At 37.9% G+C, this 25,689-nt stretch overlaps 1 protein-coding gene across 3 annotated transcripts in view; it reads right to left on the bottom strand.

The window, feature by feature from the left end:
- Positions 1-2,959: 2,959 nt before the first annotated feature.
- The window catches only part of fam20cl (family with sequence similarity 20 member C, like), a 588,191-nt gene continuing 565,461 nt past the window's right edge, over positions 2,960-25,689 (bottom strand). The window contains 12 exon segments of one of the 3 annotated variants that reach the window (NM_001440768.1): positions 2,960-3,545; positions 3,704-6,144; positions 7,056-7,115; positions 7,195-7,276; positions 10,544-10,653; positions 11,442-11,622; positions 11,691-11,806; positions 12,308-12,400; positions 12,654-12,732; positions 14,217-14,392; positions 18,628-19,008; positions 19,083-19,126. In NM_001440768.1, the coding sequence (NP_001427697.1) occupies positions 5,895-6,144; positions 7,056-7,115; positions 7,195-7,276; positions 10,544-10,653; positions 11,442-11,622; positions 11,691-11,806; positions 12,308-12,400; positions 12,654-12,732; positions 14,217-14,392; positions 18,628-19,004 (1,524 nt within the window). In that variant the 5' untranslated portion in view covers positions 19,005-19,008; positions 19,083-19,126 and the 3' untranslated portion in view covers positions 2,960-3,545; positions 3,704-5,894. 3 annotated transcript variants of the gene reach the window in all.

Genomic DNA, 25,689 nt, shown 5'->3' on the forward strand with positions numbered 1-25,689 from the left:
GGGTCATTAGTGGGATGAGCTGCAGGTGTGAGTGCTTATCAGTTTAAGTGGATGATGTAATGCTAGAAGTCCGGTGATGGTGGCCTCTGCTGGCCAGCGAGGGGAATGACTGGGACCGAGTCGGTGACATGAGGACACAAATGTTGTTTATTACGTTGTTGTTCAAAGTAATGTGAACTGAATACATACTAATAGTGCAATGTTCAAAAAATTTACTGTTTGATACATATGCAAAATGCTAAGAAATTCGAGAGTGCGAGTTGATGCGTGCAAAACACAAGTGCCGCTACTAAAACAATTCAGGTTTTTCAGAATAAAACCATCATGTTAAATGTTCAACTTCCCATTGTGAGTTCATTACTGCATTCTGGAAACTGTTACACCTGCACAGGCAGATCTGTCTGCACACTTTTTAGGGATCTGTGGACATCATTTCCATTATAGTTTTTTTTTTTTAATCATTATTATAGTTTTTGAATGTTAAAATGCATAAAATCAGGTTTGATTATATTATTGTTTAAAGAAATACCAATAAATCCTACCTTGGATTTGTGAATAGCTTTTTTTATTATATTAATATAGGGGTGGCACAGTGGATAGCACCATCACCTCTCTTCGAAAAGGTTACTGGTTCAAACCTAGCCTAAGTCAGTTCTCCTCGTGTTTTTAAGTGGGTTTCCTCCGGGTGCTCTAGGTTCCCTCACAAGGTCAAAGACGTGGTATAGGTGAATCGGCTAAAGCCCTGCTCACACTGTGAGATTTCAACCATGATTTTGTCAGCTGAAACTAATTTGGCAAATCCTAAAAGATTCCTGAAATCTTAGGCTAAAACCTGTGATCTTTGATCGCTGGCTTGACATGATCACAGACAGCTGCTAAATGCATGTTGTGATCAGATTTTCCCTCCGATAAAGTTCTGGCAGTGTTAGAAGATTTCAGACACTTTCCTGCAGTGTGACAACAGCTGTGATGAGCAATAATCCAATAACCAAAAGGAGCGCAGAATCTGATGACGCAATCCATGAGACAATTCAAATGACCGCTGGGAAACGTCAAAACTGTTTTTTTTTTCTTCCTGGTTTAATTATTGAGACATGCTGTGTGCACAATTGCAAGACACTGCTCGCTGCAGAGCCACTTGGGCTCCAATGAGGGTGAGCTTGAGCTCCAACTCCTCCTCCTATAAGCTGTTTTAATGAGTACACCTACCCCAACCCCCAGTGACATCACTTGAAGAAGTGCAAGGAAGGAGGAGCTGGAGCTCAAGCTTGCCCTTGCTGGAGCTCAGCTCTGCCCAAGTGCCCAAATTGCCGCTTTTGTTAATAAACATAGGTTGTTTATGTTTGCTGCAAGGAATGTTTTTAGAATGCGGGATAAGTGTCACAGGTGGATGACGTCAAACTTCAAGGGAGTTTTCTTCCATGTTTGGTGCATCTTCATTGTCATTCTGTCTGACATCATGACAGCTGAGGTCTTACAGTGTGACATGGGAGCCTTGTTTGTGCAATCTCATATGATATAATTGTTCAGGATTATATATAAAAAAAATAACAAAACGCAGTATAAGCTGGCCTTGTCCATAGCTAAAATTGTCCGTAGTGAATGAGTGTGTATGGGTGTTTCCCAGTGATGGGTTGCAGCTGGAAGGGCATCTGCTGTGTAAAACATATGCTGGATAAGTTGGTGGTGTAAAGATGGCTACTGTATATCTCTCCATAATATGAAACCCTGAAAACTGTTATGGAACTCACACGAGACAAGACCACGAGAATCATCAGGCACTAAAACAATAAACTTTCTAATCTGACTCTTTGATTTATGTTTGAGTGATGGATGTTGTATTTTTACAGACTCATCTCTGAATTGGCTTTCTGACTGTTTTATTATGTAATTGGCAGAAAACAATTTTACCTGACGAATAAAATGTTAACTTTTGATTCATTCGGAACTCTCCTGAAGTCTTTTATATCCAGTAGATTAAGTGGAGTCTGCGCTACATTTATAATTCGACTTGATTCTAAGGTACATTTGACTGTACGGAGCAGTGTGGCACGACAGCATGGAAATCTTTAATCATCTAATCGCTGAAATTAGCAAGTTGTCTGGAAGTGGCTAAATCTACTACATTTTAGGATGAGTGAGCAGTTGGCAAGCAGACTATTTAAGTATTAGCTAACCCTACATCCTCTTACTTCAGAGTGTCGACATACTGTCTGAGAGAAAACAGGCAAACTCGAGTATGAAACTGCCTAATGAACGTATAACTGAAGAATATAAGAACAGATATAGATCAAAACTCTAAATTAAGTCATAAATTATGAATGTGATCTGTTCCTACAAGTAGAAATACAGTCCAAGAGCCAGATTAAATTCAGAGCTAGAAAACGAATATAAATTCTAATAAATAACAAAACTCTTTTTTAGAATGTTGGGCTCATTAGGCTAATAGATGGACTTTTACAGTGGTTCATTCCACTGTGGCGACCCCAGATTAATAAAAAAACTAAGCCGAAAAGAAAATGAATGAATGAGTTATATTAATATAAGTAACAAATAATTTATGCTTCACATCCTTTCCACAATATACACTTCTTAACTGAATTATTTTTCAAAAATTAAATGATCTGCAGGCTATTTATCCACTTTCATTATAGCTACAGGACTTCAGATACTGTATTTCAAGACATTCGGCAGTTTTTCATGCTGAATGAGTCTAGAGTAGTTCATGTATGGGTGTTTCCCAGTCCTGGGTAGGAAGGGTAAACATCTCAACCTTGTTGTTTATTTTTTTTAAATTAGATTTTTGACTGTTGTTGACTAAAATCATTCAGCACATTGATGTGGAGCTGTAATGAGGTCAAGACCCGCCTGAAGCTACTAAAGTAGTCTTTTTATCTGAAATTAACAGCTTATTCTTAGTGTTCTTCAGCCAATCAGAATCAAGCGTTTAACAGCCTTTAGTATAAGTTAAGTTGCTTTATTTTTGTTCTGTTCAAGTAACACCAGGCTACAAAAGTAGACTAAAATTTAGTTGTTTCTTCCCAAAAAAATTTTGCTCCGCAGATAGCATGATACATACAATTTATGCCAAAATTTCCTTTGTGCTGACAAAAATATCTCAATGTCTGTAGACTAATGATGTTGCAAAGTTTTTGATCATTTTAGACTTTCAATGTCTTGGCAACTTATTTTTTTCCTTTCCAAAAAAATCCAACAAAAACATTATGCAGATATTATGCTCATGTTGTGCCACGTCATAATTTTGCCGAGTACATTGCGATAATGGATAGACATTTATGTTGATCCTGGAACATTATTTTTGATTGTAATCCTAACCCATTCCCTACTCCTAAACCTAAATCATACCTGTAATTATTCCCAAAATCAGGAAATAATAATTGTATAACAATCATGTAGAAGTGCAAAGACCTAACCGTAAGCTTCAACTTAACATAAACAGTAAACATATCCCTTATTTCTGACTAGCTGATTGGAATGTTGTTCCAGGATCAACATAGATATTAATCCAGGAACATGCCCTACTTGGTGAAATCAGGTTGGTGTATGTTGTATGTTTAACATTGTAGACTTAAGTGAGGGAGTGCAGGCACCTATTCACACATCAAATAGCTCCTATTAGAGCTTATTAGAAGGGCAGCAAAAAATCTGATTAAACATTTTGCTAATGTATATATTGCATTATAACCACTTCAAAAGTTTACACTTAGCTGATGATTGATTATTAAGCTTTTTTGGCATGCTGTCCCAGGAGAGAGCCCTGAGCTTATAAGATCCTCGAGCCCGGGGCTCCCTCCTGTTTGCAAGGCGAGAGGGGAGTTTGAGCTCAGATAGATCTCGAGAACTCCCCTGCTGTAGTAGCTAATAAACAGATAGTGATTGCTCTTAAGAGATAACTACTTATTGGAGGGCGGATTGGGGTTGCTGTGCACGGCAGGCTAGAGTCATGCTGCCAGGCCACATCCGATGCGATCTAGAAAGTGAAGAGCAGGGGGTCTGGGGTTAATGGGGTCGCGGCAGGTCAGGCTCATGGTGGCAGGCCAGATTGACCATCAGGCGACGGGGAAATGTCCCAGTGCTCCCTATGGCCAGTCCGCCCCTGCATATAGTCGTTTTTTCTAAATACTGTTGTCTTTGGCTTCTTATACTACGGTAATAGTTAATCTGTTTTGGTGATTTTATAGCTGTTGTTGGGATAATACAGCAACTATAGTCATATAAACAAATGACCCAATACTGCAGTTTTCTTCAACTCTAGGGTATACTAAACTACAATACACTGCAGTTTACTCAGGGATTTATTATTATTTGTGAAATACTGCCTTTTTATCACAAACTGATCACACCATTTTACTTTAAATTTATGTGCCCTCATAATTATTCATTCTTTCTGCAGTGGAATCTTTTCTCGGAAGACCTGTTTATTCGGACGAGGACGGGACCAACCTGTCAATCATGCATTCAACAACAGCAAACCTACCATCTGTTCAACTCCTACAATTCCCAAACTCCTGTCCCACATTTTCTTCCTTCTTTCTTTTTTTACTTAAATACACGCCACAATAAGGAAGACTATTGCAACCTACATTTGACACCATCTTTAAAAGTAGCCACAGATGGCAATAATCTAATTATACAATATCTATTTGTATTATAAATATGAATAATTTACAGTTTTGTTATTAATTATTCTGTGATTTGGAAGTGCGCTTATTTTTAAGATTGTTTTAGAACTTCAGACTCAGTTGTCTATGGGAGAAATGACTAAAGGCTGGTTTATACTTCTACATCTTGTGATCGGCTTGACTCAGCGCATGCCTTGCACATAGTTGTCCATTTATACTTGCTGCTTTTTTTTTTAATAGAGTTTTTATAATTCAAAAAATTTACAAAATAAACTCTTATTTCTCATCTCGCACACACGGACCAGCTTTTACAACACTGGAATACATCACATCTGGTTGGCTGGCCTCATACGGTCTAGTCACAGGAGTTCAAATATTTCAACGGATCCCCAAAATCAGATCTGAATTTTCCGCATACGGAGGTGATCGGAACTCCATGCGGCTCTTGGACTACTCTCCATTGGAAATGAATGACTTGTGGTCTGTCGCTTGTCGTGTGCAGTGGATAGGAGGCTTCAGAGATGGGAAACGGTAGATGTACAACAACTTTAGTCATAAGATAAACAAAAGTTTCCATCTGGAGCTCCTACAAGAGACTCGACACAGGCTCTACTGTCTAGACTGCAGCTCTGCACAGGTAGTTTGGCCAGAGGAGAAATAGTCGTGCCCAACTGAGCCTGGTTTCTTTCAATGTTTCTTTGTCTTTCACTTTCATCAATAGGTCAAGATTTGTTCCTTGACTATGTCGCTACTGACTTGCTTGTTTGGGACATCTGGAGCTGTGCATTGGTGGATTTTCTTTTCAGTTTTTGGACTTTCAGCAGTGATAATTAAACCACACTGAACTAAACTAAACTGAACTTCGACATTGAAAACTGGACTGACACAGTTTAAATCTACTAGAATTTCCATGTGAGGCTGCTTTGACACAATCTACCATGTAAAATCTTTATAGAAATAAACATGAATTGAATTGTAAACAATTTCTCCATCAGGCTCGCGGCTCTCAGCACTGCCCACACTAGTCACAGCTAACAAGCCGACCAAGCGTGCGCTATACGTGAAGGATACGCTGAAGGATAAATCAGCCTTAAGAAAAACAGTCAAACTACTTGCTTTACAAACAAGTGTGTTGATGACTATACATGAGTAATATTATGATAAGAAAATATCAATTTGCAACATCAAGGAGAAAAAAACATTCCAATGGCTCGTGTGTGAAGAAAACGGTCAATATAACAGACTACAAAGTCAAGCCTGAGGGTAATCCATGATGTCATCATATATAACATCACTGTGATGTTGATGCTGCTGCAGACAGTCTTGGATGGCTTGCATGACTGTTTCCAGGCGCCGATCTAAAGCAGAAAGATGTGGTTCAGTAAGGAGAGGTGCGACCTCTGCAAGGGGGTCCCTAGATAAAGACGCTCGCATGACATCGCTCAGCCGATAAGGTGGGAGAGAGAGCAGACGTAAACGAAGCAATGTCGAGCGACGGACCCTGAGGAACAAAATGAGAAATTATTAGCAAGTTAAAAAACACTACACCTTTAAAGTGGTACTTCAAGCGTTCACACTTGTCTTTTTATCTGAAATTAACAGCTCATTCTTAGTGTTCATCAGCCAGTCAGAATCAAGCGTTTAACAGCCTTTAGTATAGGTTGAGTTGCTTTATTTTAGTTCTGTTCAGGTAACACCAGGCTACAAAAGTAGACCAAAATTTTGTTGTTTCTTCCCAAAAATATGTAGCGCAGCACATAGCAAGATACATACAATTTATTATGAATGATTATAAAGCGTGTTTGGCATCCTGTCCCGGAAGAGAACCCTGAGCTCATAAGATCCTAAAGTCTGGGGCTCCCTCCTGTTTGCAGAGCAAGAGGGGAGTTTGGGCTCAGGTAGGTATCGAGAACTCCTCTGCTTAATTACGGCTAATGGCTGATATGGATTGCTATGAAGAGATATACTGCTGATTACGAGCTCATCTATGGTGCCAATTTGGTTTGGTCAATTCGCCATGTCTCATTTCTTTGGACTGTGGGAAGAAATCAGAGAACCTGGGGGAAACCCACGCGAGCACAGGGAGAACATGTAAACTCAGCAGAGGAATGTTAACTTGCCAGGTAAGTGACATTAAACAGTGACATTCTTGTTGTGAGGCAACAGTGTGAGGCTAGCCACTGGGCCGTTGTGCTGCCCCATCAAGAAAAAGGGAGGAGGAGTAGGGGTGGAAGGGGGATTCTTCAAGACAAAGATAACTGAGGTAATAAAATCTGGTTATTTATAGTGAGTTAGGCATCATCCGATTGGTGAATTATGTGTTATCTAATGCAGGACCAGCCGTGGTCAATGATAAGCACGTGATCCTCTCAAAGTTTGTTTAGAAATTAACTTCACTTATATTCACTTTACCTGCAGCACTGCACAAGAGGAGCCAATATAGAAGGTTCATCTTTTGAGTGACGTCCAAACCTAAGATAAACACAGAAGGATCATGCGGATTTAAACCAACCCAAACACTACGTCATGGAACTTATTTTTTAATACTCACGCTCTTCCATTATCTAAGTGTATAAGAAATGTGTCGTTGCCAAACTTCTCAAATGTTTCATAGTGGTGCCTGTCCATGTTACCTAAAGAAAAGTAGACATTAAATATCAGGAGACAGGCAATTGATATTGGTCATTGGAGTCCAAATTTGTTGTTTGGACCCCATTTAAACAGAAGAAGACTCATGCCCTGTTCACACCTGGGTTCTATTTTGATGGTCCAAGCGCAGAGCGCAAAACGCAGGGCGCAAACGCTTTCAGGGCGTGTCAGAACGCATTTTTGCTAATTTAAGGATGGAAAAATCCGCTTTGCCTCATGGCGCATGGTCTAAAAGGGTTGGGTTTATTTTCTTAATGAGTTATACTGTAGGTGTGTTTTGAGAATAAACCAATTAGAGTCTCATCTCCCATTACCTTTAAGAGCCAGTTGCGTCGCGCCATAAGCGCATTTGCTATTTACAGGACGTAAAGTAAGTCTAAGTGGAAAAAATGAGCATTTCACAAGCAAACAGTTAGCAGTTAACAGTTTTTTAACAGAAAACTGTTAAACAGAGCATCTACTGCATGAGAATGAGAGATAATGGATCACTTTCACATTCACTCTTGGATAGGGAAACCTTTATGCACAGACATCAATTAGCCTATAAATAAATACTTTTGTTTGTTAAGCGCAAATATTCATTTCAAAACTATTTCTAAATTCAGTTCTAATTTCCAGCAAACGAATAAATGAATAATAATACATAACAAAATGTCTTCAAAAACCTGAGTTATATCCTAAAACACATGATGTGCCCCTTATGGTCTAATACATGACAGGTGGGCAAATCTGAGCTTGTTTTTAATAAAACAAATATAAATATGGATATAATAAATAATACTGCTAATAATAATATCATCATACAAAAGCAAATTGTTATGAATGGACTGAAAAAGCCTCCCGAGATGAAGAAGACATAAAAGCAGTGATTTTTCATATTTATGTAGGCTAAAAAATAATGTTTTGTAATATTTTAATCCTTTATATTTATGTCCTATATATATTCTTATTATATCCTATATATATATCCTTAATATTTAAATTTTTTCATATGTAAAGTTATTTGCCTATTGCTCTCTTGTGCGTATTAAGCAGTGCGTAAGCGAGGTGCAACTCTGCACCGGAGTTTAGACCGGGTTTGTTTTGGTCTAATGAAAAATCTATTTTAGTTTCTCAAAATAGCAACTCGCCAGCAGTGCGCCTCAGAACACCTTCCTTTTTAGACCAGAACGCCTATGGGCGCACAAATGAGCACTAATGCATTTGCTATTTAAACAGCGTATCGCAACGCCTCAAAACGACTCTTGCGCCAAGCTGAAACTACCAAAAGACTACTGTGCCACACTGCGCCGGGTGTATGATAGGGCCCCTGGTGTTATAGTGTATTTGTGTATAAACCGAATCACAACTGGACAAGATTAAGTAGAGGTGTGAATCTTTTAACCTTGTCCACTTTTGACCTCTTCCAAAGGTAGTCGTAAACACATTTTAACAAATTGCTAAAACAGTGTGAATGTACATGTGGTTAAACATGTTCAAACAGAAACTTTTTTTTTTAAATACGTCTGCTTCATTTTTTTAAACAGCAGCTCTCATGCTGAGCCTGTGAACTGATATTTTTCATAAGATACAACACTGTGAATGTTTTATTTAAAGGGCACCTATGGTGAAAAATCTACTTTTCAAGCTGTTTGAACAGACGTGTGTGTAGGTATAGTGTATAGACAGTCATATTAGGGTGATAGAAACACACACAGTGCTTTTTTTTCAATTTAACAACATAAAAACGGTGAACCAATTGGAGCGGTTTTTAGATCAACCGCAACTTGATGTACATGTAGGATTGCAGTCTCCCCGCCCACCAATATTGATTCACAGGCGCGCATCACCATATCCTCAGTTTGTCGTTTCACGTCCGCCATTTTCAGCATATTAGTCAAAGCGATGTCACTAAAGGAACACCCTTGGTCTATTTTTAGATGTACGGCTCATTGGGCTCACCACAAGATTAACATTAACCTCGCTGTAATCAGTGTGTAACGTGTACTTTTCATTGTGTCTACCTTAAACTTCAGCCGTTTGCATTTCTCGCTGTCACAGAAGCTCCCTGTGATCTTAACTAGTTGCAGCTGGAAAGTGCAAGTGCCTTGCCTCATGTGCGTGTCGCTCGATTGGAAATAAAATAACGAACTTGCCTGCAGGTCGCACACCAGAAGGGCCGCTTGGCAACGCTCAGAGTCACGCCACGCAGCGTCATGCATTTTAGAATTCTAAACATAGGTTTCTATCAGTGTACACACAATGGCACTTTAAGTTGGCGGCTGTCCACGGCGCCCAGCCACGATTCGGACACTTCATGTTTCTGCCGCACCACAGAGCGCCATCTGAATAGTTTAATTTTAAATAACATCCAAATGTGTGCATCTGGTGTGTCATGTCGCGGCTCTGAGTGGCACATCCAGTGCCTCAGTAAAAGTTAATTCAGTACGCTCGGTTATTAGTCTCGGTGTACAAGCTTGGAACTTTAAACTAGCACACAGTTGACTGTAAAACTATACAAAGACACAAATGATTTTGTGCTCTCTGCTTGGCCTGTGTCCGAGTCGTACATGTACGGCTGAATGCTGGTCCTCTCACTCATGTTGCTTCTCTCTGTCTGCCCATCTGTTACCAAACACAGAGAGGGGGAGCTCTTGGCTCCGCCCCCTTTTACGTTGGGCGGGAAGTCTTAACTAATTTTTATGTGAAGCAACACGCCCCTAAAACAGCGAGCTGTGTATAAGCCCCCAAAATCACACTTTTTAACACATTATAATAAAAAAAAAATCTGAACTGTGTTTTGAACTGAACCTAAACTGGCACACTCAGAAGAACCATATTAATATAAAATCTTAAGAAAGGGGTAAATGATGTGCCCTTTAATGTGTGAAGTCTTTAATGTACTTTTAATAATTTGATTATATTTTGATTTAATTTGAACTGCTGATCCTTTGCATAGTGTTTTTTTAATCACATTTTTAAATTCCTTTTGATGTTCTAAAATATTTGTTAAATGAATTTTATGTATCTAAAAATATATATATACATGTGTTAAAGCTGTAAAACATAATTAAGTCTGTAAGCCAAGTTTTTTTAGATACATTTTTTTCAGTATTACATTGAAAGATCAGAGAAAGTCAATACCTGCACACAAACACTCCAAGTCATGGTTTGACTTCAGAAACATGCAATTTTCTGTGGTCTACATCAGAAACTTATCATTCTTTTTTAAGCGTTAACTCATAGATCATCTGAACTGGTTCATGACTCACTCATGAGAAAGTCCAGAATGCTCATGTCGATCACATCCACTAATCGAGTGCCCCGGTCATAAGGAGGAGTCTGTTTTACTGTGTCACAGTAGTTGGAATTTGTCTCCCACCTGTTTTGGAAACACACATTTGACATGTACAAAACGACAATAAAAGAAGTATGCAAAGGAGAAAATGTTAAAAATCAGTGAAAAGATAAAAAGAAATGTTCCCAATAAATCTCATTGTATTTTTGAAATTGTTTTATTATTTTAAAATGTTCCATGATTTGAAGAGATTTTTCTGATAATTAAGAAACTCATAACCTAAAAGTCTGAATCTGAAAGTGTTCTTTCAAATGTCATAATGTAAAGTTTGTGCTTCAGAATATATTAAACTTGTGAAATATGATCAAAGCTGTTTTTTTTAACTCCTGTTAAGGTAACATCAAATAGCATTAAGCGGTGATATCTAAATTTGTAAATTGTAGGTTGTTCTCAAATTTCAATCTTATCTGTAAATGACAAATCCAGAATTTTGTCCCTCTTTCTGAAGTGGTCCTTTTGAAGGGGAGTTATTTTTCGAAGGGCAAATCAGTAAATGGTTTGATTGGCTACGACCATTGCATTGGAAATAGTATCAATCTCTATTTTACTGTTTTTCGTTTACAAAATAACACAATTTACTTTATTTACTTCTGACCAATCACATCCTCTATGATGCCCTTCAGCTCAAAATCTCTAATTGGCAGAGCTGTGATAGCTATTGGCAGTTTTTTGTTTTTTTTTTTAAAGAGGAGAGGCTACTCTTTGCCCCGTCCTCTCTTCATGTTACAGTTAAAATGATGTCAAACAAAACAAAAACAAATTTTAAAGCCCTTTCATAAAACCTTTAGAACACAAACACACACTCCACCTACTCAGCCTGATTGGTTCGACTGTAGGACCTCCTCCAGGGACTCCTCCACGAGTGGCGTGGAGCCAGCGACAGGTCTGGCAGCATAACCGCTAAAGAGCCTTCTAGCTTGATAGGACGCCCACAGACAGCATGCTCAGTGGAGCAGTAATACGAACAATGGCCGTGAAAACATGTATTACCCACTGGAGAAAGAAAGACATACATGTAGAGAGGAAGTGATGGATGAAGACAAGAGCCAAATGGGACTCACCTGGGGAATTGAAAAACGTTGTGACCAGTTTATGGTCAGTGGTGACCTCCTTGATCTCTTTAATGACATTAATAAGTCTGCCAATCACTGGAGGAATCCTCCTGAAACCCAGTATCCTAATTGTGAGAAAGAAAGAGTGGTGGTTAGAAGAGAACATTGTGCAGTAAAAACTATTATGTAAAATTACACATATCATTTTTAAAAAGTAGCTGTATTATTGTCACATGATTTTAAAGCTCCTGACATACTTTAAGTATAGTGTTTTAAGCATTTCGATTAGAATAAAAGCCAATGTTTTGACCTGTCTGATCTCAACAAACTGGAAAAAAAAACATTTATTGCAATAAAGGCTGAGCGTCAGAGTCAGAACCTGCCTCTAACACATCATCATCACAGCTCAATGAGAGTTCACAAGTGTTTAAAAGTGTTGGAAAGAACATTTCCAAAAGGAAAGCTACAGTAAAAAACACAAAACAAACTTCGTTTTGGTCTGATTTTATTACAATTTTACAATTGTATTATTTTTTTAAATATATCAGGGCATTATTAGTAGCTTAAGTGTTATTATCTTAGAAATATTTTTGAATATTTATTCCTTTGAAAATCCATGTTTTTACCTGTCCAAGTGGAAGGCTGCAATCTCAGCATTGTGCCTCTCAAAGTCAGAAAAGTAATACAGATTCACATTGGTTTCCTCATGCCGTTCCTGTCTGTACTCGAATGAGAAGGATATTGAATTAAAATGACATATTAGCCGTTGAGTATGTTCAACCAAACCACATTATTTTTTTAATTCATTGCACTTTATTTCTATTAATTCCTGCAGAAGCATGGAACCAGTGCTTCTCATACTTTTGTAGAAGACATTCAAGTCCACCCACACATGCAACCCCAGCTTAGGGTTGATTAGAGAAGGACTATATACACTAAAAAAAAAAAGTATTTGTTGGGAATGGGTCTTACTTCATGGGTTTGAAGAGCGCCTGTCCATAATTAGGAAAAGACATCACCAACTTCAGCTGAGTTCCACCTGACTTTTGCACTGAAAAGGACCACAGACAATTTCAAGTCATCGAGGTGACAATTATATTTAACAATAATATTACATCTCACAATTCTATTCAGTCTGGTAACAGAGATTTTATTTCTCACAATCGCAATGTCTTGCACATCACTTTTCACAAATGCATCCATCCATCAAACTCTTGGTTCTGAAGCTGATTATTTTTGATGTGTTTTCATCTTTGAACATCTATGAGAATTTTGTTTAGCCCTCCTCCCAGCACCACCTCTTTAGATCTGCTACAGGAGTACTTAATCTTGCATCATGCATCCTAATCCTTGTAATTCTGAAACTATTTCAGTATAAGGCTTTGCTCGCTGTAGTAGATCTAGTATCGAGTATATCCTGGAATCAGAGAGTGAAATTCAATACCTTTTAAGAACTTTTTAAAGACCCTTTCCATACATTTTAAGACCTTATAACAACTTTAGGTTTCAACCGGAAACACTGGCGAGATTTTAATTTACACTATATTTACTAAATATGAATGTAAAAAAACTAATCCAAAACTAAAACATAATTCATATACTGAATATAAGTCCATTAAATCTAGCTAATTCAGCAAGTTTGTGCCTATAGAACTGTAGAAATAATGGTGTTGCCTTGGTTATTGCAGTAAACAAAGCAGCATGATTTCAAATCTAGTAGGATTTAATTGATTTCAAAAACTATGCAGCATCGTGATATTCACAGATTTAATTCAGGCAAACTTTAGCATACGACCATGCATTTCATAATCAAAAATTATATAGAATTGAATACCTCACAAAATAGCATTTAAGACTTTTTAATACTTTAATAAAATTTTTCTACACTGATTTATCAACTTTTAATACTTTTTCAAGCTCATGCGGACACCCTGTAGTAAGTCATTCTTATGTAAATTCTAGTCTTATAGCTTAAGTTCTCCTAAAGAGATCATGTACTCACGCTTATTGTTACAAACTCAAAAGTATGAATTTATTTCTTCTGTTAACATATTTTGAGGATTGTTGTTAACAAAGCAGGGTTGGTTTCCATTGATTTCCATTGTATGGACAACAATTACAATAGACGTAAACTGCGTTGTTACCAATATTCCTTAAAATATCACCCTTTGTGTTTTGCAGAAGGAATTCATAAAGTTCTGGAATGATAGTAGGCTATGAGTAAGTAATGAATTGCAGAATTTTTATCTTTGAATGATCTATATCCTTTAAGTCTATTTTGTCAAGACTTTGAGTGTCATGACTGAACAGCCATTTAAATCTCACGGTATGATTTTAATTCTTATTTTAAACTTTCTATTTTTAAATGCTCCCGGACGAGCCCCCACTTTTACAACCACAGGTATTTAATCAGTCTAAGCCACCATCCAACTATCAACTGCACTCAGGCAAAAAGAGTCTTATTTCCATGCAGTTCTCATCCGCACCCTCTTTCTCATACAAAAGACTTGCTTTGCAAAATTTAAGGTCACCTACCTGCACTGACAATTCGATGAGACGCCAGCTGCTGATTCAGCGCTGACAGATTGGGGTCTTTGTGCTGATACATCTGCCAGCGAGATATACCAAGGTGAAAACGGAGCCAAGGCGGATGTGTGTCAGTACTGGTGTTCCACAAGATAGGATCAAAGCCGTCGTCATTGGCACTAACCCTAAGGATAGGATTCATTAAGCAGTCATAATTAAAAATCTACCAAATATCATGTTTATCTTCCAGTACCCTTAGATCGTCGTCTATTCTGGACTTTCAGAGATGGTTAAAAACCCATTTTAATGGATTGCAGCTGTACTGTAGATGGCGCTCATAGCATTGAATGTGTTTAAGCAGCAAAAAAGGTCCAATAACCTGGTCTACTGAGTGAAAAGTAATTGTTATGGGATAAGTTGTGAGTAAGCACAAATTTAGTATTCATATTTAGCTGTGTTGTACCAAGGATTACAATAAATACAATAGTTTCCATCCTCATTATTTCCGTTGTCTTGCTTTGTTGTTTATTTGTAAGCTGTTATCATGGTTTATTCTCCCAACCAAACTAATGCATCACATCAAACTATTTCATAACATTAGGGATGAAATCAAAGAGTATGATCCAAAATATGGTCTTAAGTTAAATCAAATTAACATTAAAAGTTTATTTATTTAAATGAGTTACATAAAGGTAAAAATGTTATGTTATCACAAATTCCATTATTTATTACATGTTAATACCAGCTAGTAACTATAATGTGATAACCAGTGGTGGGAAGAATAACTGAAAAATCAGCTTAAGTACCAGTACTTTCCAAAAATGTAGTGCTAGTAAAGGTACATGTTGTAAACACTACTCAAATTATCAGTAAAAAAATTCCCTTCTAAAAAAAAAAAACCTCAATACCCTGCAGATTAAAACTGTACTTTACATTAGTGCCATTTGCTTTTAGGGATGTCTCCAAGTGCAAGTTAAATTACTTACTATTCATAGACTATAAATTTTAAATGTGAGATTAATTTAATGTGAGAACATATTACATTACTATATGCAACTAACTATAATAAGCTCACAGAAAGCAGGTTGGTGGTTTACACGCAGAGCGAAATCTGTTTAAACTAAAATACTAAAAAAGGTGAAAAAAACGAACTATAACGTGGTTTCCACTACATTCATTCTTTAACGGTTGGGCGCCACATCAACATTCATCCTGCCACGGCTACATTACAGCTTCTCATTCAAAACATTCAGTTGCTGTTTTTTTTTTTTTTTAATAGCAGGTTATAATCGCACTGAACGCATTAAAAGGTAAGTGAATTAAAACAGCGCTGACTGACTAACTGACAGGTGCATGATACATGAGGCCAGCAAACATGACGTAGCTTTCAGTTAAGATAAACACTTGTTTCTAGAATTATACTTTATTTATAGATAAAGGTCAATGGTTCTGCGTAGAATGACTCTATCTTGATAGAGTTAATAGCCATTACACTTTACTTCTACTATTTTATTAATGCCGCTCTGTAGGTCTACTGGAGAAATTTATAAACTTTCCTAGCAAATCCTTTAAATATTGGAAATGTACTTGTTACATAAACACTGCAAAAAAGCACTTCAGTGGTGTTTATTTGAGAGCACACAAGAAGATCTGCGCTTGAGCAGCATATATTTAAGGGGGCATGCAAGAAGTTTTGTGCATGAGCAGAGGAAATCAGCGTGCAGGCAAAGAGATTTGCATGCTAGTCTTACATAAATGCCCTCAAGACATTTCTCCATTTGTCATTAAAATACCACCATAGGTAGTTGGTAGATTTGTGTAAAAGGCCTGCCGGCACAGCTGGAAAAAATCGTGAAGGAAACACTAAATAATATGTTAACGCTTAGGTCATGCAATTTAAACCCTGACCAGCCTTGGATATTCTGCAGTGCACTTAGTTCTTTTGTTCTTTTTAGCTATATTTAGCAAGTTTTCAGACCCCACAGTGACAAATTTTCCAAAAAGCGACTAGCGACTTTTTGGGTGTTACTGGAGATTTTTTTAGAAATTCTTATCTGCCCACACTGTACCGCTCCTACTCTTCACAATGAGCTTTGGGTGTTGCCATTGGCCCCTCCCCCGCCTCAGAGCACTCATAGCAGGTGGCCCAGTACCACCCAGCCGTCTCTCACATCTGATGTGGCATGCGTGGATAAATACAGCTATTCGAGTGTAAATACATGCGCAAACATTTTGAGTTTACTTGTTTCATTCGCACGTCAAATTCACTTCAAAATAGACGAAGATTCCCGTCATAGGCAGGGCTTCTTTCTGCCCGGTGACTCTAGCTTCAATGCTAAATGGCCAAAATGGATTTTATTGAGAAAACAGCTGTGTTTATGTGCTTTAACAAGGCTGAAAAACAGCGTAGATCTGTTCAGTGCCGTGTCTGAGCCAACTATATCCTTTCAGAGGTACACCCAGCTCTGTGAGTTCATCAGCTCCTACAGAAACTATACCTGGATGATGGAAGCTTTCAGCAGTGCTTCAGACTGAGCCGAGCCTAGTTTCATGAGCTGTTGTCCGGTGTCGGGGCAAGAGGATTTCCCCTCGGGACACCAACAACAGGCACTACGTCATAAATACTCCCTACAAGAGCAAGCTCCTGATTGGTTAATGCGGTGCAAATGTCCACTGAAGTTTAGATTTTTTTAACTCGAGTCATTTGTGCCTTAAACGTCAAAAGCACAAATCTTTTAACTATTGGCACTTTATTCGCGCAAATAGTATCATTTGCGCCGCCTCATTTGCAACGAAATGTGCTGCAGGATGTCTATTTGTGTCTTTGCATTACATTATCAAGTGTTAGACACTTCATCTGCATCGTTTTAGTTTCTAAACTAGTTTGAGTTTATTATTGTAGCAGATGTTATGCTTTAAACATTCGTGTATGCCCATTACCAACTAGGGCTTATTAAGTGGTGTATAAAAGGCCATCCGAGAATAGGGGAAATTTCGTCATCGTTTAGTTACTCCTCTCTGTGGTGGGTGTGGCGCTGCCGTGCGTCTGGTATTTAGTCGCTGTTTAAGCCTTTCTTGTTCTTTATAAATGTGTTGGGTTTAATTCAGATTTTTGCTTTGGAAGGCTGGTGTCTGTCCGGCTCCATTTTGCACTGTAGAGTGACTGTCTTGGGCCGTTGTGAGCTTTATGGAATCGTACTTTACAAAGCTGTGGTCTACATCGTGTCATTGTTGACACTTCTTCGCGCTCCCATGTTGGCTGTTTTCTCGTTCGCTAGGACCTGTCACCTATCCAAGCCCACTGTTAACTTGTAGCTGCTCTCTCAGGAGCTGGGGCTGTCTAATGCAGGCAGTCGGGCCGCTGTGCGGCTTGGAGCCGTTTTTCTAAACAGTTAGCCTTTTGCTCATTTAGTGTAGTGAATTTCACTGTGTGACGTTTTGAATCTTAAAGCGTGCACTTGAGTATCTTTGGTTAGGCCCAGTGCCTAGCCTGCCCGACTGTGGCAAGCCCCAGCTCCTCTGGGTGGATAAAGATTTATTTATTATTATTATTTATTTATTTATTGCAACCATTAGTGCCATTTAAGGTGTGTATGTGCCTGTTTCAACATAGTTTTGGTCCAAGAATAATTGAAATGTAATAAAAGAATACGTTTTTCATATCCATGTACGTCAACGTATGGTCTTTGTTAGAGAAGGGGTAAGAATCTGCATTTCATGTCCCAGGTAATGTACTGGGTGGCGTAGTCAAGCTGTATTTGCAATAGTAATTTAGCTCTAGTGTGTCACTTAATGTATTGGTCTTTCTACCAACAAAAGGCCTTAGTCCCCCTTTGCGCCACATTATGTCAGAGAGATTATTGCAAATTCACTACAATATCTATACTGATATACCGAATTTAAACAACAATAAATTTATACCACTATAAAAAAACACATTTGTTAACCATAGGCTGTTAAACAAACGGCAACTGCTGGACGTGATAACGTCAGTAATATGCAAATTGACGTATGACATAATCTAGCGACATTTAGCGACTTTTCGAGCAGAGTTTAGTGTCTTTTCATTGAAAATAGTTGGCAACACTGTTTCAGATCATTTTGCGATTTCAGTCATTATACAATGGCCATCCTTCAAGAAATCTAAAAAGTCTTTTGGTTGTTGCGTGTAACAATTGGGTGTCTTCTTGGATTCTTTTAATGCCACCACACTGTACATATTCACTGCAGTTAATGCTATTTTCCTATGCGCAGTTTGATTGGATAGGAATTGCAGGACTGATTGTTCTACTTAGCCAATCATAGTGAAAAAAATAAACATGTAAAGCAATGGCATCGGGGTAAGGGAAAATACTGCAGTAAAGTACAGAAACTAAAAATAACAGTAAATGGTGGCATAATGATGTCATATATCTCTTACCACTGCTGTGTGCTTCGCTCTTGCTCTTTTACTTTCGTTCGGACTTTCAGCAGCCAATCCCCATCAGGCACAGGTGGGGTGGGCAAATTATACAGCGGATGGGAGAATAGAGCATCCAGTTTGGCGAGATCACCTGTTGGGTCGACCATTTTCATTTCCTTTGAGACACTTCTCGTAGTGGCCATTGTGATCTCTGAAGTGGATGCATTTTGAGTGGAGAAGCTGATGGTCGTCTGGATGCCATAGGTTGAAGGGAGCTCACAGGAAGTGTGGTAGACCGACAGGACAAGTGAAACCACAAGCAAATGCAGGCTCAGGAAGACAATTAACAGCCACACACGCAAAGTCAGAGAACGCCGACGTGTACATACTCGCATTGTACTGAAATCAGATGGAAACATGTATTAATTTAGTCAGTAAGTCATGCTTTTTAGGGAAATTAGAGCAAAACATACCTGCCTTCCCGTTGAAGGTGTTTTCGGCTTCGTCTCTTTGGAGTAAAAGGAAGCTTAGATTGTCCTTTAGACCTTCATTCACGTGTTTGTTCTCTTGCATTATCTGTTTCGCTCAAACATTACAGAGCAGAGGTGCCAGGTTAAGCTGATCTGAATGGACATGTTTACTCTCCTCCGTGCAACATCTAGCACAAATGTCAGAATGGAAGCACATTCTCTAGTCTGATGAACATCTATTTTCCAATAGGGGAGAATGAGATACATTTGAGGTAACTGTGCCACCTTTAGATTAACCTAAATATAAAAGCATTTTCTATAGAGTCAAGCAACCCAACATGTTTTTTTTTTTTTTTTTTAAATAGCAAAGCGTAATTATTAGTGGTGGGCCTTTATCGGCGTTAACGTGCTGTGTTAACGCAAGTCTCTTATCGGGCAATAAAAAAATATCGCCGTTAATCTATTCTCAAAGGAGCTAGGTATATTCTATGCAAGCTATGATGACTTTCACCTTGAAACTTTTGCGTGGATGTATACCTGACAAAAAAGAGCCCTTTTGAATCAAATCAGCTGGATGTCCTCCTGGATCTTTCACTTATTTTAAAAACACTACTGACTATGCTTACATGGACATCTGAAATCTAGTTATTTGCCTTAATCGACAATAATAAAATTATGATGTTTACCTGAAGTGCTTTCATGTAGGAGTTTGCTGTAATTTTGGGTGACTTCAACTGCAGTTCGGCAATTTCACATTTACTCTACATTTCATTCGTGCCCCTGTGACAAACTGGGGTAATAGATGCAAATAAGGAGTAAGGACTGGTGAGAGTGTTATGGAATTTAATAATGCACATTTAATAACGCACGCCAAATGGAAAGAAAAAACTTCCACATTTCGCAATGTGTGTGTGTGTGTGTGCGTGTGCGGATCTTGTTGGAAAATATGGTGAAAAGTCCTACATGACGGTAATAGTTTGATTGCGGTGTTTACTTTAATAATGCCACTGACATCTGCATACTCCACATGTCTTAATTCCATTTCTGTTTAGTTCAGTTAACTTTAGTCATATTAAGGGATTAAAAAATTGTTGTTTCGAGCTTATGTGGGCCTACAGTTCAACATTTATGCTTAACTGAATAAACAGTTAGTAAACACAAGTATCTTATTGAACATCCTTTATTTTTCTTATCATTGAACAGTTTTTCAAGCAGTTTGTGATGCATTTTGGAAACCGGAGATAAGCCCCTGGTCTAATCCGCAACCTGGCTTGAGAAACCCGTTCTCAAAGACTTATTTCTAGTCATTATTTGGGTAACACACATATTCTGAATGCCTTCGGCAAAATTAAAATGAACCATTTGATTAATTCCAAGATTACAGTAAGATTAATCTATATATAATATATATATATATATATATATATATATATATATATATATATATATATATATATATATATATATATATATATATATATATATATATATATATCTATGCCAACCTATAGTAGTTATCTTAACACACTTGTAGTTAGGTTCTTTTTTTTTTTTTTTTTTTTTTTTTTTTTTTTAATATTAATAAAATAATTACTTCTGTTAACAAAAGAATGCTTTTCATATATTCAAACATACTGTATATAGTATTTGTCAAACATTGATTAAAATTATAAATATATCATTTGATAAAATAAAATGCATTGTGTTTTGTTCATTCATTCATTTTCTTTTCAGCTTAGTCCCTTTATTGATCCGGGGTCACCACAGCGGAATGAACCCCCATCTTATCCAGCACGTTTTTACGCAGCGGATGCCCTTCCAGCTGCAAGCCATCTCTGGGAATCATGTTTTGGTCATTTTCAACAATTTTCTTGCCATTTTTTTTTATATATATATATATAAATATAAGAAATATCATGTTTATGAAAAAGAAGTTTGACAAATGTTTAAAGTGAAAATAAGAAATATTAATAAAATATATGAAGAGTTTAGATGCAAAAACCTCCAAAAGTCATTTGATATTTTCTTCTAAAATTTGCATTTTTCTCCTACTCCTTTGTTTAAGCTCAGTAATTTTACATTTATAATGAAGGATAAGTTCTTTTCATTGCCTTTCAAGTGAAATAACTGCACATTAACATAGGAAAAATGCTAATTTTAGGAAAACATTTCAAACAACATTTAGAGGTTTTTGCTTCTGAACTCTTCAAATATTTTCTTTAAAAGCATGCAAGTCTTAATATTTAAAAATGAGATGTTGAAAGATCAATACAATACAATACTACCTGACAAAAGTCTTGCCACATTTCCAAGTTTAAAACAAATAATAACTTGACTTCTAGTTGATGAATTGGTATCAGAAGTGGCTTCTTGCAGGACTCCCGGTACGCTTTATTAGTTCATCAAGATTCTTTGGATTCATCTTCATGGCCTCCTCCTTTATCTTACCCCAGACATGCTCAGTATTGTTCATATCTGATGGCTGGGCTGGCCAATCCTGCAGCACCTTGAGCTTTTTTGCTTTCAGGAACATTCATGTGCAGGCTGAAGTATGCGAAGGAGTGTTATCCTGCTGATGAATTTGCCCTCTCCTGTGGTTTGTAATGTAATGGACAGCACAAATGTCTTGATACCTCAGGCTGTTGATGTTGCCATGCACTCTACAGATCTCCCCATATTAAATGTAACCCCAAACCATGATTTTTCCATCACCAAAAAAATGACTTATTTCTGTGAGACTCTTGTGTCCAAGTGGGTTTCAATAGGTCTTCTGCAGTATTTGTGAAGAGTTGGACACAGTTCAACAGATGATTTATCAGAAAAATCTGCCACTTTTCCAAATGATCAACTAGAAGTCAAGTTATTATATTTTGCTCTTACAACTGGAATCAACAACAAGTCTTTTGTCAGATAGTGTATATTAATATATTATTGACTGATTAACTTATTTATTTAGTTTTGAAGTTGAAATTATTATAGAAATGTTGCACACTATAATTAAATATAGCTTTTTCTTTAAAGCCTTCACATAATTTTCCAAATCAAAATCAACACCGTAACCAACATAAACCTTCTAGAGGTGAGACGTGCATAAATTCTGGGCTTGGGATTCTCCTCACTATCTCAATCCTGAGACAGATCGGCATGTGAGTCTGTCAAACATACATGCGCCCCCACATTCACCACGCATCTGACTGAGCCCCAACAGATGAATAACACAGAGAAAACCCCACGCCGCCTGCTGCTTCTGTGATCAAATCTAGCATCGTGCCATTACTCAGCAGCAGAAGGGGAAGTGGATGACGTTACTCTGACAAATAAATAAAGATACGTGCACACGTTCTTGATCATTACAGCACTAATATGGGCACCCAAGTGTGACGAAGACTCTGAAAAAAATGCCTTTGCTTCAGCTGTCTTAAAATATCAATTAAATAAAAAGCAGACACTTGAGTTTGTTTTTGGATGGGTGTCAGGCCTTTTTTTTATCTTCTTTAAAGTCTTTCAAACCATTTCTGGTGATAAGGTGACATTTAATTGAGGTTCAGAGACTTTTAGATCCCAAAACCACACTAACTTCTGCAGTTATACAGCATTTTTTGATCCTTAAGCCACGGTCACACTGCACTTTTCGCCCCATACACTTCCATTCATACGCAAGCTTGTGCGACAAGTTTTGCAGTTCACTGCATTGCAAAGTTCAAGCTTTGTAAACTTTGACCTCATCATGTGACTACAGACGATCAATAAAAGATCATTAAAAGATGATTTAAATGTAAAATATGGACCAATCGCTCATTTATTAAATGTCTAATCGTCTTGTTTACTCCCGCCCTTTTTCTCAGAGTCATATGAAAGAATTTTGCATGCTCAACCTCTAGTGTTACCACGGCATCACATTTAGAAACTGATTCATAACACAGTTGACTGGGATTTCTTAATTAGTGATGTAGTGATGAACACATTTCAGGAGGAGTGTGCACAGGTGTTTTGACAAGGCTAATTCTTTATTGTCAATCTTTCTATTATCCAATCAGCGCAAGACCAAACCACTATAAACAGTCAAGTATGTCCTACCTTCGTTTACTCTAAACTTTCAGTATCCCTTCACCACCCCAACTCCACACCTTTAAACATGATTTCTACATACATTGGAGTGGGGCTTAGCATTCTGAGGCCGGGCAAGAGGGGGTGGGGTTTTCTAGCATTCTGAGGCCAGGCAAGACACTGTGCTCAGACCACTATCTGTCAATCTATCCTGACAAGGAAAATAACACAAGATAAGACTGATTTATACTTAAAGCACATGCATATGCTCCGGCACAACCTTCAGGCGGTCGCATAACCTTCGCTGATGTGCGCATGACGTGTAGAGCAAGCTCTGTGATTGGTCGGCCTGGTAGCTGTGACCTGTATGCAAACACGTGAGAGCGAGTGCTTACAAGTGTCGAGTCGTATGAAGAAGATCTGATAGAAACTGCTGTTTTGTGTTTACCTTAAGATTAATGTGGTTGCACATCTGCTGCTTCCCACCTCTAAATGAGTGAGTTTTAGCTACTAGTGTATTAAGGTAATGTTCTGAAAAAACAAAACAACTGCGAAGAAACCCGACACAGAGGAACCTAACATAACTGACTGCCAGCCAGTGTTTCGGAAGTGATATTGCAGAGCAACACAAACAGCATGCAGAAGTATAATTGCACGACTACACGCAAGGCAGGCACTGTGGGTCACGGCGATCACTCGACGCAGAAGTATAAATTAGCCTTTATACTTCTGCTTCAAGCACACAATTATGGTACGGCACAGCCTGTGTGGTCGTATACGCCTCACCATGGCTGACGCACACCTCTCAAAAAATATAACCACATCGCAACGACGCATACTGCAAGCTCTGTGATTGGTCAGCTTGGTATCGCTGAGAGCTGCGAGCCCGATTGAGCAAATGTTTGCAAGTGTCGAGTCCTGTAAACAATCTCCAGATGGAAATTTTTAATTTGTGTTTACCTTGTGATTAAAGTTGTTGCACATCCACCGGTTCCTGCCTCTGAATGAGCGAGTTTTGGCTACTTGTAGCGTTCAGAAAAAACAAAATATCCATGATGAAACTCGCCACAGAGCAGCATAAAATCTACTGCCAGCTAGCGGTTAGGAAGTGTTCCAGAACATTTCAGAAACACTTGCTGGCAGCAGGTTTAAATGTTCCTCTGTGTTGAGTTTTTTTGCAGGTGTTTTTTCTGAATGCTACCTAAATGTACAAGTAGCTAAAACTTGCTTTTTCAGAGAAACATTCAACAACTTCTATCATAAAGTGAACACAAGACAAAAGTTTCCTTCTGGAGCTCCTTTATGAGACTCCACACTAGTAAACACTTGCTTCATCAGGCTCATGGCTCTCAGCACTGCCCACACTCGTTACTACCCAGGCTGACCAATCAGAGCTTGTGTTCATTGCGACTTTTAGTTAAATTTTTTGAAAGGTGTGCATCAGCACCAGCCACGGTGAGGGCTATGCGACCGCACGCAGGCTGCACCGGGCTTACGCATGTGCTTGACGCAGAAGTATAAATCAGCCTTAAATCTTCCCGAGCTTGGAGCACTCTCCCAAACAGCATACCAAATATGCATATCCTATTCAGCCAAATGTCTGGAACTCGTGAGCTGATAGTGGAAATGGACATTTTTTGTGTTTTTGCTATTTTTTGAAAGCCATTTCTCATTTATCATTATAAAATATTAATAACTGTGTGGTGTTTGCAATTGTTTTCATTCAAATCTTTTTTAAAATATGTAATATTTAGAGTAAACAATTAAAAGGCTGTGCAGTATCAGCTAATGGTCAATTATGTCTGTCCGTGTTGCTAAGTAACAGTCTTGAAATGAAGCTGATCAAAAGAAAGATGCCAAAGGGCCAAACGATTGCAGCAAATTAGTTTGGAGTGTGGGAGGATATTTGGTTTGTGTTTAGGACTACTTGACTGTGGGTTGGTAATATGGCACACAAATGCCTTCGGCTTTCAAACTATTCACCAGCAAACAATATTTGATTTCCAGGCCAGAACATTCTCTGTTTGTTCCAGGAGAAAAAAAAATCTTCTATAGGTTCCTACTTTAATATAATGTTTAAATAGTTAGTTCACTTCAAAATGAAAGCAACCTGTTATTAATTACTCACCCTGATGTCATTCTGAACCCCTGAAACCTTTATTCATCTTCAAACCAAAATTAAGATATTTTTAGTGAAATTTCGTTCACGAAAGCAATGTGCTCTGTATGTTTTTTGTGCTTTGTTCTAAACAGAGAAAGTTGTGCGTAGGCATCAGTGAACAGCTATCTTGTCAGTGAGCGCCCTATACTGACACTGAAGAAAATAAACTTTTCAATAAATGTATTATTTAAATTTTTTTTGTGCACACAAAAATATTTGTGTAGCTTTTTAACATTACAATTGAAGTCACATGGACTGTTTTGATGATGTTTTAGATATCTTTCTGGGCGATCATTGCTTTCTAGAGAAGGTCAGAAAATGCTCATATTTTATTCAAAATATCTTCATTTGTGCTTAAAGATGAACAAAGGTATCTAGTGTTTGAAATGACATAAGGGTGAT

Source organism: Danio rerio, chromosome 22 (genome assembly GCF_052040795.2).
Source record: "Danio rerio strain M-AB ecotype USA chromosome 22, GRCz13ab, whole genome shotgun sequence".
Classification (NCBI taxonomy): Eukaryota; Metazoa; Chordata; class Actinopteri; order Cypriniformes; family Danionidae; genus Danio; species Danio rerio.